Genomic DNA, 18,642 nt, shown 5'->3' with positions numbered 1-18,642 from the left:
AAGAATTGGATCTGGCAATCCTCGGGCCACGTTCCTCGGGTCCTTGTTTATTGTAATGGATCCGAGGTGATATCTCTTGCTTAAAGGGTTCTCGGCCCAACTAGGGCCTTCGTGAACGGATCCAATGCGCTGCTGGGCTGACATCTCTCCATGCCTTTTTAATGACCAGTGACGTGTCGCTCTTTGGCCTGTTGATTCTGAAATTTGAAACGGTGGCTTATCTGCCCTCAATACGCGGCGATTGAGCTAACATTCGCGTAACTTAAACGCCTCTGTTCCCCTTTTGTCTTAAATCCCTAAATTGAAATTGCCATTGCGCTTCATTATCTATCGTTCCGCTGTAATCCAACTCCTTCTTTGGCCCTTAATCGCACTTTCCGCACCAAAGACTTCCTTTTGCTGGGCTCTTTCTCCGTCGCGGCAACGCCACCAGTGTCGATTTATTCCAGGTATCGTCTTTAACTTCTCCTGTGGTTGCTGTTGCTTGGATTCTGTATTGTCCCTTTTGTACCAATATACTTAGATTTATTGTGCTTTTCCTTTTAAGATTTCACTATGTCAAACCGAAGAGGAAAATTAATTGTAAATGAGAGTGACGAAGAGGTAGAGGATTCGTACCCCAACCAGTTAAGACCCACTGGTCCTCTACACCCTTCCAGTAGTGTAGGCCCCTCCTATGATAGGGATACCCCTGAGTACCCTCGTCCCAAGGCCATTTTGCCTTCCTCTGACTTTGAGCCTATGGGAAACCGTGGGGGGCAAGCATCGGGTTCTGGTGAAAATCACAGTTCTGAGGGGGCTAGGGTCCCTGAGGAAGTGGGTGACGGTGAGGAGAGCAGTTCCAAGCTGAGCAGACCCTCTAAGAAGAGAAACATCAGTCATAGGATGGAGGCAGATGCTTACCTCATTGACTATATTACTTGTGCTACTACCCACACTGACCTACTCAAGCTTAGAAATCTTTATAATATCCCTGAGGAGGTTCTCCTTGTAATCCCTGGGAAAGGTGACGTCCCCAGTCGGCCTCCAAATGGGTATGTGACGATGCATCTAGAGAGTTTCAAGTTAAGGGCTCGGTTGCCCCTTCAACCTTATTTTGCCAGGATATTGGGTGGCATGTATCTGGCTCTAGGTCAGCTTCACCCGAACGGGTAGAGGGTTCTTTCAACCTTGTTTGTGCTATGGGAAAAGTGTGGACTCGGGGAGCCTTCCCTTGTGGAAGTAAAGCATTTGTATCAGCTGAGGAGCAGCCCAAGGGAAGCAGGCTGGTACTACTTCATGTCAAGCTCTGCGAAGAGGAAGCCTATCACCAGCTTTCCTTTCTCATGTAAAAACTGGAAGAACAAATTTTTCTTTGCTGGGGGAAATTGGTGTCCAGCAATCCATTCGCTTGGTGGTGATATTCACCTTCCAACGCGTTTTGTCACCCCAGGTTGTTTATTTTTCTGCATACTTCACTTCTCTGATCGTTACTTATTGGGTTCCTTAACCTTGTTTATTCTTTCAGAGTCGTGGGGCCTGATCAAGAATCTTGACGATACACCGTTGCTCAATGTGAAAACTGCTCTGGTGAATGCGTCTACTTGTCAAGATCTCCTATCGTCAACAAATCTTGTTAGGTCACGCTTAGTGGACGTAGCTGCTGGGATGGATAACAAGATCCTCAGCGCTATGTCAAGGAAACGTGCTCGGGGTTCAGGTGGCTCCAGCAATCCCCCCTTCCTTTGAAGAAGACCAATGTTGGTTCTTTTAAAGCTCCTGCTCCTACTCTGCCCCCTCCCCCACCTCGAAAGAATGGCGGTGAGAAGGTATGCGACAAGAGTCCTGAGATCAGCGTTCAATCTAGAGATCGATCCTCTCCTCTTCCGCCTCGGGACCAGGGTGACTATTTGTCCCCATATCAGAGGGACTATGGCAAGTCGGTGGGACCCAAAATGGTCGAAGATATTGAGAGCATGAACCTTAGTGAGTTAGCTGGTTACGTTCAGAGGGTCTCCTTTAAGCTGGCTACTCTAGTTTCTTGCTACAAGAACAAGTCCACGGGCCATGAGAGGAGGCTTCAAGCTGACAACCAGGACTTGACGAAGAAAGCTGAGTCTGCTGATCGCTCCAAGGAGAAGCTGCTTGAACTGCACAAGCAGATCATGGACATGGAGGAGAAAATGGCCATTGCTGAATCCAACTCCTCCAAGCTTGAGAGCGAGTTGGGTGACCTGAAGTTCGATCTCCAAGCTACTCAAAGTGAACGAGATACCTTGAAGACGACCCTCGAGGAGCAAATCAAGTCCTTGAATGATCAGGTAGCCGAGCTGAAAGGTAAATCTACTGAGGTGGACAATCGGCTGGATGCAGAGTATAACTCTGGGCTCGCCTTTTGCTACAAGTGCATCATGTTTGTGCTTAAGGAAGAATATCCAGAGCTTAACATGAGCAAGCTGGATGTGGGAGTGCAGAAGTATATGGCCGAGTCAGATCAGGTGGATAAAGACCGGGGGGACCAGGATCAGGTTGAGGCACCTTCAAGTGGGGTGCAGGAGGAGGAAGCAGGGGATCATGCTCTGGAAGCAGGTCAGGGATCAATGCCTGCTCCTCCAGAAGTCGCTGGTTCTCCTCTTTCCGAGATTGTTGATCTTTCTCCTGCTGAGGCTGCTGAACCTCATAATCCTTAGGCTTGCCTTTTATGTAAATTCTGAATTTCATTTATTTACAAACGCTTGAATGTTTATAAACTTTTGATGCTTTCCGGTTGCTTTCTTGCCATGACTTTGCTTAATCGTTGTTTCAACAAATTACCTTAAAAAATATGTTTGCTTGTCTCTGAGTGACCGAGGAAAAATAGGCGATTCCTTGCCTTAACGGTTTCGCAGAATTTTGCCTGGTGGTCCTTCAACGACCGAGCAGGAGTTGGCACATGTTTGCCTTAGTAGAATTTTGTAGGATTTGCCTGCTGGTCTCTTAGGCGACAGAGCAGGAAGAGGTACTCGCTTGCCTTAACAACTTAATAGTTTTTGCCTGCTGGTCCTTTAGTCAACCGAACAGGAATAGGCACTTGCTTGCCTTAACAAATTTAATGGATTTTGCCTGCTGGTCTTTTGGGCGACCGAGTAGGAATAGGCACTTGCATGCCTTAATAAACTTAATGGACTTTGCCTGCTGGTCCTTAGGTGACCGAGTAGGAATAGGCACTTGCTCGCCTTAATAAACTTAATGGATTTCCCCTGCTGGTCCTTTAGGCGACCTAGCAGGAATAGACACTTGTTTGCCTTAGTAAATTTATTGGACTTTGCCTACTGTGCGACAGGCACCTGTTCCACTTGCATGTCTCACTTGTTCTGAACTTCGGTTTTTGCCCCATTTTTCTGTGTTTTCAATGATTTTTCTTCATTTCTCAACTCAAACTAAGTGCTTTAACAAATCACATTGTTTTATGAATGAAAAATAACAATATTTGCAATAAAACCGACTTTAATTTCGAACTTAGTTGATAAAATCAATAGATTAAAGGTTTACATTGTGTAAGAATATAAACTAATTTTAAGAAGCTCTCCCATTGATGATTATATATTCAATTATGCAATTGATTTATCGAGAATGATGAAGTTTGTTGAGAGTGATGAAGGTTTGTTAAGTTGTTGAGGAAGATCCGTATTTACTTGTACTGGAATTGAAAAAGTGGCATGGCTTTGTAAATTTGATGAAAGTGATGAGGGTAATGTAGTCCAAACATAGGGTGTTTGGCTAGTTATGATAGAAAAAACTTTGGAGGGTTAAAGTTCAAAAACGCAAAAGTTTTATGGCCATTTTTGTAAATTTCCCCCTATTATTAGTACACCATAATAAATCCAAAAACTAATAATACCTATTAAAATTGTAACAACATATTTGTGAATTTGTAGATAACAAAAATTTACAACAATATACACTCATAAACCTTGATGATTTTATTATATTTTTAATTGTTTTTATTTAACTCCTGAGTATATTGTTATAGGTCACGCAAGTGTTGCAGACAAGACAACTATTTAAGTACTCAATTATTGCGTGAGTACTATCTTATATGTATCAACCAACAATATTGTTTAGTCCTTCCTGTTATGCATTTTTCACATTATTTGTTTGATACTTTCTCTAGCAGTAAAGCTAATTGATGGGCTACCATTAACTTAAAAAGAAAAAAAAACGACCTAGTTCTGATCTGCTCATGATATTTGCTGATAGCCTAGAATTTTCTCCTAATATAGTCGAGTAAGAAGTGAAGGCAATTGAATAAGTCGAGTATCTAGTCGAGTACAAAATTGGGTATAAAGTATGGTAAGTTGAGTATTCAGTCGAGTAAATTAGCCCAACTCTGCTCCGTCAGTTGAGGACGAACAGGCAAAATTCACAAAAATATTCATGAGGCACAGGTTTGCCAAAACCTGCTCGGCACCTGAGGACAGGCAGGCAAAAATAAAAACCATCTCATCTATTTCACTGGGCTTGTAATTTTGAAATTGTCATTTCAAGCTTCAATTTGACTTTTCTTAAATCACTACTGTCAATACGACGAAACAGGAAGCTGAAGTATGATGGAGAGTAGAAATCATAGGCTCTAAACGGGCAAACAAAACTAAGGCTCTGACCCTCTGAGAAGGCGTGCGCTCCCGTCTTATGCTTGCATTGCCGCAGCAGACTAGGTCTAGTCTATATAATAAAAGAGAAAAAAAAATTAAAGTAAATTCGAGGATAAAAGAGGGATAAAATAGATAGACAACTTGAAGCATTAAATGGACTGTAGGAGGGACTAGCGCCGCTGGTCAGTATAGAAATCAAAATTTATCTCAGAAAAAATTAAAAACAGATATACGATGTTTCATAAAGCTAGGGTGGCTATTAATTGTTATGTCTCTCTCTTTCTTTCTGTCGTTATCGTGTGTTTTTATTTTAAAATTATTTTATTACTATATAAATTGTTCGAAAAAAATATGAATTACCCATTACGGATCTCCCAATGTTACTGCTTATGTATGTTACAGCCCATGATGTGACAAAAAATTTCGTAAGAGCGCGCCATGTGTGAAAATTTTAATGATTTGATAACTGTCTCATCCAGTTCCAATCCGGTAACAAAATTCTTTTCGCCTATTACAGCCAGTTGGATATAACTTAAAATGCTAATGTTAAATTATATGCATGAATCTTATAACCCTCTTATATAAATAGTAAATAAGCTCATATTATTTATTATTTATATAAGAGAGTTGTAAGTTACATGTATATGACATATGGGAATCCAATTTAAAATTATAGTGTTTGTGCCATCTGAATTTCTTTTCTTTTCTTTTCCTTTTTTTCTTTATGGATATTCTATATGCAATAAATGAGACATAATAATTGAAATTTAGATATTAAGATTTTTAATACTATTATTAGAGATTATCCTTTACGCTGTTTAAATCAAATTTAAATGCTAAAATAACATTTTTTTTAAAGGCCCGTAGAATGTACTCATCGCAAGGATAGATTAAACTTAATTTAGAAAGTAACCATAATCAATTTTGGTTCTATTGTGACGAGCTTTCAGGATCATTAGCTTGAAGCGACGAACAGCGCCAGATGAACACGTTGTTTGGAATAAAACATGGCGGCAGGTGGTGCCTTTGGCTTTCAATTTGATCAGTAACCGTACGTCCGTCAATTGTGAGTAACAACATTGGCGTAACTTTTGTGCAAGATATAAACAAGAAGAGAACAGAATACTGAGAATGCAAATGCGAAATAAGAAGAGTATTATTATGAAGGTCTTCAACTACCTGAAACTGTGGACGATTGTTTCGACGAACGGAATATTATGCTGAAACAAATGACAATCGAATGTTTGTCATGCATGCACGCTAAGCAAGTAAGCTAGTTACCAACATAACACGGCTCATATTACATAAACAAATGGATACGGAGAGTGTCAGGTTCAGTTGCAAACATTCGAATGTGATAAAGTGCATATCGTATAATCGAAAACAGAAGGATTAAAGTTAGCAACTGTAACGGACGGATGCTGACAAGCAAAAATTCTTAATAATGCCCATGATGAGATTGCAAATTTTTGGACAACAACGTTATTAGTTAAGGCCAAGTTACCCACCTTGTAAGATGAATAAAAGCAGAAGCACACCCTCTGTGTAACCCCATAAGTCTGTGGTGGAGATTTTCCAAAGTTTTCCCGTCAACGGATGGCTTGCATCGAACGGTCATCGTAAGCAATACTCTGGAATGATTCAGCAGGTACTCCGCCAGACGCATGTGAGAGTTTTCTTTGCCAAGTCCGTTAATTTCGATTATGTTAACATGGTCGCTCAAGCAACTGGGAACGGTAGCTGTATCTGTCCATCGGGTTTGTTCGTCGTTCAAAACGTACCAATCTGACTGCTCAGAGGGGAAAAAAGATTACTGAATGTAAAGCAGCAGAAAGGACAACCAATTACATTGAACGTTGATGTAATCCTCACCAGGTGCAAGACAAAGGTGTGGAGGTTTGGCGAGCACCCGAGGATGGTAGGTAGCATGGTGCATCCAAACTGACCAACCGTAACATGCAAATAGGTAAGCGCAGAAAATTGAGGGAAGATATTATCGCCGCGACGATTAAGTGCCTGGGGAAAATCGGGAAAACAAAAAACCAACCAGAAGAGTAAAAAGTCAAGTGAAATTAGTGCAGATGCAACGGTGCATGAATGTAATAATCACAACACTTTAGAAGCGAGGAATAGAAAAATGCGCAACAACGTTGGGCAGGACTATGCGCACCAACACATTGAGACATGACGTCAGTATGGAAGGAAATACCATAATGAATGGAAGCAAGAAGCAAACATAACAGTGGGGATGATAATACATTAATACTTACATGAAGCACCCCAGCAGACAGAGTTAGACACTTGGTTTTTGTCATACCCGCCAGCAGCTGTACAGGAGGTCTCCGGTCAATGGGTGGCCATTCAGAGAACATAACATAGTAAACTGCTTTGTGAAGGGAGGGAAGTTGATGCACCGCATAGGACACCGCAAGATCGTCGGTGATATCTAAAAATTCCAGGTTGGGAGCAACAATAGTGACAGTGTGCTGATTAGGGGCCGATGAATGACTACAATACATAACCTCCAACACAAACGTCTTCAGAGTTGCGGAAGAAATAATCAAGTTGGAGGCAGGATTGGCCGCAGTGAAATATACCGTCAGGGACAGATGTTGAAGGCAAGGGCATCTGGAAAACAAGTTATGAGGCAAGTGGTTGGTAGGCTGCTGCAGCATCAGGTGAAAAGTCTTCAATCTGGGAAAGCATACACCGTCGGGAGGAATCTTTAGGGCAAAGTAGGAGCGAAGTCGAAGAACTTCAAGTGTTATGGAGCGGTAAATACTGGCGGGTAAGGGAATGCGTTCGTGGTCCCGCAGATCAATTTCGATCTCCCGAACGTTACGACTGATTGCCGAAGACACCCAGTAATCAAACATACCGAGTGAACGTAAATATGAACATCGGAGCGAAAACTTCTCAACCGATGAAGGGTGAGTCCGAGCGAGCACTGAGTGGACGAACTTCTCGAAGGCAGCCACTGTGATGCCTGAAACTTCATCACCCATGACGCTTAACTCATCGTCAAAGCACAGATTACGAACGGATGTCCAAGCATGCTTCCATCTTGGCGATAGAATGGATGTGGCCACGGCGTCTTTTGTGGGTGGAACAGAAAGAATTTGGCAGAGAATAGAATCGGGCAAACAACTTATCCGATCTTCGGACCCATTGTCAACCCGACGACACTGTGTCTTCGGACTGGTAGACACCATCTCTGGGGAGTTCATCGAAAAACGCCCAGGCCACCCTGAGAAATAGAAACATGCACCAAGTTTGCATAACCGGGTTCATATGATGCATAAATAAATATGAAAGGAAAAAAGCTTGAAGGAACGCAATATAAAATACGCTAGCAATACGGAGGTTGCAATTAATTAACACTAAGTATCCACAACAAATATATGGTATAAGTTTGGAAAATATCAGCCTTCAACTACAAAGCGGAAATGGAAATAGCGAAGTCGATAAAACGTACCACAGCGTTTGAAGATACAGCAGTCCTAAGAAAAAGGGGTTACCGACCTCCTTTAATTCTTTTCAGTCTAAGGAGAGAAATGATAAGAACACTGAAAAGAACTGCTGCAACATTTGGGACCCACTCTACCAGTACCATTCTAGAGAATGATTCCCTGCAAGCCGCATAAATTTGTGTGTGTGTGTACGGGCATTGCACCATTAATCCATCAATGCTTTCAATGTTTCTTCTAGCTAATACTAATATTTTTTTTAATTTTTAGGGGCCAAAAATATGATCTCCAATGTCATTCAAATGTTTCTTGAGCTCTGATTGCCCTTAGTGGAAGAGATTATCTTGCTTCACAAGCACCACGTGGCCACCGACACTCACCCAATGCGACGATGATTTCTCGAACAATCTGTCGAACCATATACATGCAAATGCAAAATTGATGACGTTATTTTAAAAGCTAATTAAACTAGGTACACGCTCCGTTAGTTATTAAGTATAAACAATCAGAAACATAATCTCAGGCCCTTTTTGTATAACAATAAGAAAATAAAAATAAAAATCTGAGAAAAAGCCAAGATGGATGACTGGGGTAACGTGTTAAAATCTATATAGTACACAAGTTAATTATTTAACCCACGTCCAATACCTAATGAGTCATGATGACTAATGTAATGTTGTTAACGAGAGGATTTACATATCCACTCCATGGATCATGTTTACAGCAACATCAATATCTTCTAAAGAAAATTAAATATATAAATCCCTTCTTCTATGATTATTATTGAAAAAGTATATGTGATCTTGGTAATAATAATAACAATAGATAATAAGCTCATAATCTGACAGAAATACCTACGAAAGCAAGAGCCTGAGAGATTTTTCTAATGCGGAGCCGGAGAGGCTACAAGCATGGGTGGCTTTAGGTATAGGCGAACAAGGCAGTCGCCTAAGGCCTCATATTTTAAAAAGGTCTCATATTTTTAGTATTTCTTTAATAATTCTTTAATTAATAAAAAAATTTAATATGTATTTTAAGAAATCAAAAAGTTTATTAAACATCTATCTATTCTTAATTATCCTACAATTAAGAAATATTTTTGATAAAAAAAATCTATATTTGGGAACCTTAATTTTAAAGAAATATAATTAATAATATGATTTAACCATTAGTTCATGTGTTATTAATATTTCCAAAAAATTATTAACCTTTTTAATTATTCAATGTTAGAATCTTGACTTTTAGTATTTCTTTTAATTTTTATTAAAAACCTTATAATCTCAAGAATTAGTAAATGAAAAAAATTTATTGTTCTTTTCTCTACAAAGAAAATTATTATATTCATTAGTTCATTTAAAAAATTAGTTTCTTAAAATATAAAGTCCGTTTTTATTTTTGAACATCAATTTATCATTTCAAATTTTTATATTCTATCTTTCTAAATATTCTATTTGAAAATAATATTTTCTTTATTTATTTGTTTGTTTGTTTTTAACGGTTTTAATGGAATACAAAAATATATCTTCTTGACTATTTTTTAGGTTCTATTTTTAAAATTTTTTTATCTTTTTTTAATTATTGTTGAAATTCAAGAATAAAAGATTAAATAAATTTTGATCCTTTTTATATATCTTTGAGTATTGAAATTGTAAAATAAATAAAGGCCTCATAAAAAAATTTCGCCTAAGGCCCCTCTGACTCTAAAGCCGGCCCTGGCTACAAGGACAAGTTTATACCCAAGTTTACTCGGAGAATAAGCCAGAACGATTTTAGTTCAAAAAATGAAAATATAATAATTATTCAAAGATTGGGTATTTTGGCGAATCCCCTATAATCATTTAGGAATTCCCTTCCTTTCCTCTCAGACAATTCTGACATAAACAAAAAGAGAACGAACACATATATATACTGCGAGTCGATATTCCGTGGGATTATCATTTATTAAGATGCATGTAGGAGTCGATAATAAAAATATTTCACTATATTATTATTAACGTTTCGGCTTTCCCAAGCTACTAGTTTTCAAAACAGTGGCTTTGAACAAAATGCATTGCAGCTTGCAGGACTGCCACCTCTCTGTAGACTGCGCAGCTTGAGCCCTGAAGCCTGCATTCTGCATAAGGGTCCCAACAGAGCACAGACTTGTACTGGATTGTTTTGAGTTGCCAGATGCATACAATAATTTTTTTTTTTTGGGTATGGTTAATTAACTGATATTAAAGATGGTATGAGTGTCAAAGATCATTTCAAAATCAATCATGTCGTGAGACAGCTCAAAAATTAACTAAATATGCAATTAGCAATCCAAGCTATTTAATTAGGTTGGAGGAAGGTTCTAGCACACGTAAGTTTGTTAATTTAAGTGTTTAATCGAAGCTTTAATTTCCGAAATAGTAATAATACTAATAGGAATAACAAGAATAATAATTCTTCATTGCGCATCATTTTCTATTTTTTTGACTCACAATCATTAACTCACTCGCTTAAGAAAATAAAACCGCCTCTGATAACAAACAATATAATATATATTTAACTTTTAAGGAATAAAAAAAAATAACGAAAGAAAATAGTTAGACATGTATGAGAATCTTGACTTCCTCTCATCTTCACAAAAAGCTTTCTTTTCATCTTTTTGGGGTCATCTTTTCGGGTCTTCCAGATTATGTGGTAAGACTTCTGAGGAAGCGGAAAATACATATAGCTAGCCTGATTTAGTCTCATTCATCCCTTTTGAAAAATATGACTCTTTTTCAATTTCTGAAAATATATTAAACTGAGAAGGCATCACATCACAACTCACAACAAATATAATATATACGCCGAGCTCCTGAGGATGGAAAATTTACGGGATTTTGTTTTTGTGTGCAGAGGTGAGGTTCTTCGCATAAACTTCTTTCGTTTTTTTTCATCGTGCTTTGATTAGAAAGGGGTCTGAAAATCCATTAATCTTCTAAGTAGTATAAAAACTGCTTAGACTTCGATTACTTTTATTCAACTTTTCTTTTCGTTTTCCTCGAAAAGGAGGATAAATTTGCAGCGGTTCATTGGCTTTTTGGTAACCAACGATTTTGGTAAATGAGAATACTGCTATTGTGTGCTGTTGCAGCAAACGGTTACAAAGGCAGCGAGTGCAACAGTCGCTTGCTAGCACTGCTCTTATTCTTTCTACTTTTCGCTGCAACAACACAATTGCAGCATGCTACGAATGATGGAAAAATAACTAATAATTTTTTTCATGATACGTATCAAGTGTTAATGTCGTTCTCTACGTACAAAAGCCCCCAGTCTTTGTTTACTTCCCTAGCAAGCAAATCAATTTTAAACATTTTGGACGCTTTTAGTCTCTTTAATTTCCAACATTAGCAAAAAAAACTCACAGTCGCACTCTATCTCTTGCTCTCTCAGCTCGACCTCGTTAATTCGCATGTACGGCAATATTATTCTTTTTTACTTTTTGCTGCAGCAACACACTGTTGCAGTATGTAAATGTAATGATGGGAGAAAAACTAATTCCAAAAATAAAAATAAAAACAAGAACTTGATGGAAAAAAAAAAAACTGATTGGTTTGGCATTCGGAGCCAGCCGTCCATACAACGATCGATATGGATTCTGGTGACAAAATGACAAAAATTGTCCATAAGAGCCTTTCTCTCTCTCTCTCTCTTTTTTTTTGGACTTTTTATCCCATGCAAGCACTCTCACCAAACGTATATTCATGATTGATCCATTTTAGGCTAATCCATTTATCTCAAATCTCAATCATGATCACAAACGTTCTCCTGGGTAAATATTTTGTCTGATTATAAACCACTAATTTTAGTCGGTCAAACATTATTAAACAAGAGTTATGCTGTTTTGACAAAAGTTGGTTCACAAAATTTTGACAAAGCCCGCATTGCTTTTTGGTTTATTCACAGCAGCACACATTTTGACCCATTTGTTTCCAGTTTCAGCATTGAAACATAGCGCTATTAATAGTCCCAAATCCCAAGTACTCATTATTGACTGAGTACTCATGTTTTTGAGATACAGGAATATTTACTTTTTTTTTTTTTTGCTGGTTGAATATTTACTTGATTAAGCTTACGATTAGAGATTTTATCCAACTTAAATTAACTTCAAGATTCTCTAACACTTCAAGTCATTAAGCTTGTTTCCAAAATTCTATGTACAAATTAATCCAATTAAGTACAGAATAACGTTTTCAAAGTTGCCTAGATCATAACTTAATTAATTTTTGTTGCATCAAATTTTATGTCTTTATTTCATCAGCTGGTCGTTGGAAAATAGCCCTTTGCTACTCTCACTTCTCTTCTTTACTCCAAGAATTTAATGATATTTGAACTAGACCCACCAATTATTGGGTTCATTAATACTTTAACCAAATCTACATACAATCTATTGAAATGAAAGTTAGTTCACAATGTGTATACTAAAAATGACAAGAAAAAAAAATCATGAAATTAGAAGTCATAACCCACATGGACCTGCCAATTACTTAAAATTGGTCAAATTTAGAAATTGTTACATTAATTACGCTGCAATTTCACTTTCATCATTCTCTGCTTGCGGGCAAAGTATCAAAATTTATCAATAATCCAAACATTTCATCATGTTATAGAATCTGCTGCTCATTTATACCACTGTTTAATTAAACCAGTCATTTGAATTGAGAGTCTTATTTTTCATATGCAAATATCAAATATTCAAAGGACAAAAGCATTATCTCCAAAAAAGAGGGGAAAAAAAAGAAAAAGAACAGAAGCATTAAATAGAACGTATGAGGGATTAGAGGTGTTTTCGACAGATTTTGGAGGTAGGAAAAGCCAAACCTATCTAGAACAATGAATTTGTATTTTTGAGGGAGATGGGGTACCTCACTGGTTTGTTGTGTGTGGTGCGGTGTATTTGAATTTCAGGAGAGGTGAGAAGGGGAGAGGGAGAGGTAACAATGGTGAAATGTCAGCACCAAGAGAGATGTCCTTCAAAATGAGCTTCACGCCTGCAAAATAGTGAAATAGAGGTTAGAATCTGCTAGCAAATTCAAATCAACTTCTTTGACAAAGAATTAGTCATGAAGGATCCTGCGACCACTTGATAGATGGCAAGTGCAGCTGCAGAGATGTAGGGCAACTGATCAAGAATAGTATAAAAGTACCTATGCTGTATTTATAGGGAATTTATTGGTCTCACTTTCTACCAAAAAAACCGAGGATGCAAATGTTGCAGTCAATATGATATGTTAATAATGTAACTAGACAGATCCTAAGGCAACACATTGTCTTGGTGTTTGGCATTAATAACATGATTATAAAACTCTAGAGCTCGATGATTTACAAAATATTAAGAAACAAATAAAACGACTATACAGTTCTTTTACAATGAAATCATTCAACCATTGTATAAAATGAACGGAATAGCTAAACTAAACGAACTTTACCATAAACCTTTGTAGTGATTGATCTGCTTAGACGACTTATAATATCAATCGATGCTCAAGATTATTCACAAGATCAGTACAAGTTGTACGCACCAGAATTAAGATCTTCTTGGATTCAGTTCAATTGAAACAACCTTAATCCAGATCTCCATAACAAGTTTAGACGAAAAGAAACAGAATTAAGATCAACTTAACAAAGAACAAAAGGGTATTATCAACTAAGCAAGCAGTTCCTTACTGCATTAGATTTTTATCCACAACGGAGTTTTGTTAATAGGCATCCAACTTGCTTTGGTTTACTTGGCATTTTATTGAATGATTTGTGCTGTTAATTTGACTTATGACATAGTGGTAGTATAGTGATAGAGTTTAGTTTTGAAACAATAGGCTGTCATGTGTGTGAAAGGTTAAAAAAATAATAATTAAAAGAATAAAAATAAAAATAGGCTTGGGGTAATCTTGATGACAAATGAATAATAATTAAAACAAATGATTGTGTTTGGGGAATAAAAATAGGGTGACCAGGATCTCCTTAAAGTAAAGAGTGAGCGAATGGTTGATAGGCTATCAGGAGAAAATTCTAGTGCCTAGAGCAGATAACCTCGACCAGGTGATAATCTTGATGACCATAAGAATAATACCTCGACCAGGTAGTAATCCTTGAGGTTATGAACAGACACCTCGACCAGAATATCATGAGCTGATCAGAGCCAGGTCGGTTGTTCAAAAAACCTCAACCAACCACAAACTGTCAAGCTCCTCCCAGAAATTCAACCATAACGTCTATGCACACCCAGCTGTTATAATTGCAGCTCAATAACTACTCTGTAACGGACGCATTAACTCATAATTAAAGCGGCGCATTAAACCCATCAACGCCAATGCTTTGAAGATGGTATGATAATCCCGGATGCTTATAAAACTACTGAAAAGTTCAAAGAAGGGGGAGAGCTCTCCTTTTCAATTTTGACTCTTTTATTATATTTATCTGAGATTATTTCTTCAATAAAAAATATGAATTATTTTATTTTTATTATTTTTCCTGAAAAGGCCCAGAAACTTACTTGAGCGTCAGAGGGTTCACGCCGGAAAAACTTCCGGCGTCTCTGACCGTCTTCTGTGATTTCAGGTATTCGTAGGTTAATCGCTAGTGGTCGCAGGACATATTGACAATTGGCCAACCGATTCTCCACCAAATAAATTTAGTGCTGGTGCTAAAGTCTGATATTAAATCCTAATCGACTAGATCAGATTTCGACAAATCTATATTTGTTTTCATGAAACGAATGGTTATAATTTGCATGGCATAATTTTCAATAACTGTTGAAAAGTGCTAGAAGTATGAAATGGTTAGCACAGATTGTTTAGGGCAAGTGCTAGCCTGAGGCTGGCTCTTATTGTTTCCTCGGACACAAAATGCTTATAGGCGGCTAAGAACAAAATAGCATGATGTTTATACATAGTTTGAGCTTTAGAGCATTTTCCTAACAGGGTTGTAAACCATGACTTTGAATAAAAAGGATGCATAATGAAAAAAAACTCAATTCATTCTTCTTTTATCAATTTCGAAAATACTATAAGACAAATAAAAGGATCAAAGTCTCAAAGCGTGCTCAAGGCGAGACAATGGTCAGAAATTTACCTGCTCATACTGGACCAGAGAAGCCGAGCAGATAGTCAATTTAAAAAATTTACCTTTTAATTTTGTAGTATTCTATTTTTAGCTGTATTGGCATTTAGCAAATGATTTTGAGATTTCTGTGAGAGTACATTTGACCTTAGGCATAGACATTGTTTTTTATAGCCTTAAAACAGTAAATGTTATTAGTCATTCATTGCTATGCTTTTGTTTGCATATTTTGTAATTACCCTTATTTTAGTGTAGTCAGATGTCACAACATTGTTTCTCTTGTTTGCTGCATTAAACTTGTTTAGCCGCATTTTGAGTTTGTTCTACACTTTGATGCCATGAAAGTTAATTTTAAACAGCTTCTGTTTTTCTGTTTCCTTTAAATCTTTTCTTTTCTTTTGGTAGTATTAACACAAAAGTAATGTGACAATTTCTTGTGGTCATCCTAATGTGTAGCACCGGGATTTGAAAAATTGAACATTAGCTCAAAGCATTCCACAAACTGTTTATTAAATGTTTAGGCTGTAACTTATTGAGTGATGGCACATTCTCTTAGTACTTTATTGGTGGGCTGACATATTCCGAAGAACCTCCAATAGAGGCAGACCAGGTTGGCGTGGAGCATGGATACTAGATTTTAAATTTCAGATCCATTATATGAGCTATTTAGTTTTGACATTTCTCTTTTAATATTACGGACTCCTTACTCTGATGATGGGTTTGCATGTCTAACTATTAGAACTATTTGCTTGATTCTTTTGAGTGTCTTCCTCTGTTGGGTCAAGCATCATTCACCACGTGCGACTTACATCCTCCATTAGTTACGTGTTATATAATTTTCTACGAGTCAGGAATGTTAATTCTTTGGTTAAGTTTATTGCTATTTTGTTGCTGTTAATTGGCTTATATGTAGGACCAGCAAAGGGAAAACGGGGGAGGAAAGTTTGGGAAGACACATCTGTTATCCCCTAAATCTTCATAACATCCAGATTAAATTACTGAGAAATACGAAAGCGGAAGCATACCTGAATCCATGGTGATTCGTAGTGAATCCAAGAAATTGCTCCACCAGCCAATAGGTAAATATAGCCTGATGTGGATCTTCTGCTGTCTTGGCATCCAGCAAAATCAGAGTCGGAATACCCAATGATCTCTAACTAATCCGACCTCCTATATGTGAGCATATGCTCATTTGTTCTCTGTAAGTACCTCATAACCCGTTTGGCTGCTTTCCAATGATCCATCCTGGGATTGCTCAAATATTTGCCCAACATGCCAACTATGAACGCAATATCTGGACGCGTACATACTTGAGCATACATAAGACTCCGTATAGCTGAAGAGTAAGGAATCTTCTCCATTTTCTGGATTTCAAGATTGGTCTTAGGGCATTGACTAAGGCTGAATTTATCTCTTTTGGCGACAGGGGTGTCACATGGTTTACTATTTTGCATGCCAAACCTCTTCAAAACTTTATCGATATAGTTCCTTTGTGACAATCCCAGAATACCCCGAGAACGATCTTGATGTATCTCGATTCCTAAAACAAATGAGGCATCACCAAGATCTTTCATCTCAAAATGTTTTGATAGAAAACTCTTGGTGTCGTGTAGTATGCCTATATCATTTGTGGCAAGCAATATGTTATCAACATATAAAACCAGGAATATGTGTTTACTCCCACTGAACTTATGATACACACATTCATCAATAACATTTGCCTCAAAACCATATGAGATAATTATTTGATGAAACTTAGAGTATCACTGACGAGAAGCTTGTTTGAGCCCATAGATGGATTTGGTTAGCTTATAAACCATTTTTTTTGGGTCTCCCAACACAAAGGTTTCTAGTTGTACCATATAAATTGTTTCCTCAATGTCACCATTAAGAAAAGCAGTCTTAACATCCATCTGATATAACTCAAGATCAAAATGTGCAACAAGTGCCACAATTGTCCTAAAAGAGTCTTTCGTAGAAACCGGAAAGCTGCGTGACCTGCGTCGTTTCCTTTTTATTTACAATTTGAAATAATAACCTGTGTCGTGGGGGTGTCTCGCTCTGTGAGTACATTCAGTATACGATGGCCGCCGTATATAAGTGCCATCATTATGCCATCAGGTTACCCTTTAGTTTGTTTCCTTCTTATATTTTCAGTGATCATGCGCAGTAAATATATTCTTATACTAATTCAAAGATCGGGTTACTCAGTACTGACAAATTTACCGAAATTCGGTCTATTAAAATTATCAAAATTAATATTTTTCGTTAAAATCAATCTAAAATCGGACGATGGATCATCGCCCACCAAGCCTGTTTGTTCTCAAACTGAGTGATGGGCGGACGACAGTCCATTGCCCGAATTGATTGACAGTTCATAATCCAACCAAAAAAAAAAAAAAAAAAAGTTTCAGTAGATTATGTCTAACGACATCTCAGTACATGTATCATTTTTGTTATCTGTGTATCTTGAACTACTTGTACAGTGATTTATGTAGCATGAAATATGTCTTCTTTGTAATTTTTATTGAATTTTAATGTGATATTCTTTTGGTCTTCTGAAAATACTCCAAATTCCAATAAGAAAATAAAAAGGGTCAAGTTTTTTTTGTATGGACTACGAGAGACTGGTTAAACCTTGAAGATGAGTGACAGAGTGAGAAGTATAAAATATGTAATAGAGAGATTATAGAGAAGAGGGACAGAGTGGTGGCTTTAATTTTAATAACACTTAATCTCTCTATTACAATTAAAATATGTAATAGAGAGATTATAGACTCATAGGTTGGATTGGGTCAAGATTCTAATACTTGAGATGAGTTTTTAAAGCAAAGATTATGAGTTTAATATCCTTTCACACAAGTGAACGTGGTTGAATTGTTTTTCAACATTATCACCTCATCTTTCATCGAGATGACAGATGAGCAGCGACTGCATCCTAAAATATCCCGTACAAACACATTAATTAATTAATTGTAAAAGTGAATAACGGGGCAATTCCTATCTTACATGCATGTAAGAAAGAGTGATCCGAATAACGGTAGTCCAGAGCCGAAGATCTTATGACCAGTACTGGAATAATAATAAAGCACGGTGACCTGGGAAAATCTTGTAGATTTAGATTAGATTGACACGTTAGCTAGCTCGTTGCTAGCTCATTAACTTGATTATCATAAATATAAATTAGTCACATATCTATCTGTAAGGAAATTAAATCTCCAATCATATTTTCTTAATTGGCTCGGTTCAACAATAGATTATTAATGGGTTGTTAAAAAAAACATAAATAAATAAATAAATTACAACAGACAAAATAGGAACTTGTTGATCTTTATAGACTAATAGTCATCTGCCTTAATTTCCTCTTTGTTCCTTTTCAATTGAAAATTATGCTCCAATATAATAATTGTTTGATTTCGTCTTTGACGGTGAATTGTCGGAACTATATATTTAAAAGAGATGTGGAAATAGTTTTGATTGTTCAATAGATA

At 37.1% G+C, this 18,642-nt stretch overlaps 1 protein-coding gene across 1 annotated transcript; it reads left to right on the top strand.

Moving 5' to 3' along the window:
• The first annotated feature begins 555 nt into the window (after positions 1 to 555).
• Positions 556 to 2,669, top strand: LOC112098185. The gene is made up of 3 exons (XM_024183825.1): positions 556 to 1,132; positions 1,508 to 1,699; positions 1,756 to 2,669. The coding sequence occupies exons 1-3, from the start codon at positions 556 to 558 to the stop codon at positions 2,667 to 2,669; spliced, it is 1,683 nt and encodes a 560-aa protein (XP_024039593.1).
• The last annotated feature ends 15,973 nt before the right edge of the window (positions 2,670 to 18,642 follow it).

This window comes from Citrus clementina, unplaced genomic scaffold (assembly GCF_000493195.1).
Source record: "Citrus clementina cultivar Clemenules unplaced genomic scaffold, Citrus_clementina_v1.0 scaffold_5, whole genome shotgun sequence".
Taxonomy (NCBI): Eukaryota; Viridiplantae; Streptophyta; class Magnoliopsida; order Sapindales; family Rutaceae; genus Citrus; species Citrus x clementina.
Note: the sequence above shows the minus strand (reverse complement) of the source record. Positions and strands in the feature narration are given on the sequence as shown.

What these genes read in the sequence shown, in the direction of transcription:
- LOC112098185 (XM_024183825.1), top strand. Translation starts at nt 556, where the DNA reads ATGTCAAACCGAAGAGGAAAATTAATTGTAAATGAGAGTGACGAAGAG. An exon ending in TGGCATGTATCTGGCTCTAG is followed by an intron (nt 1,133 to 1,507) that starts GTCAGCTTCACC and finishes TTATTCTTTCAG; the next exon opens with AGTCGTGGGGCCTGATCAAG. An exon ending in GAAACGTGCTCGGGGTTCAG is followed by an intron (nt 1,700 to 1,755) that starts GTGGCTCCAGCA and finishes GTTCTTTTAAAG; the next exon opens with CTCCTGCTCCTACTCTGCCC.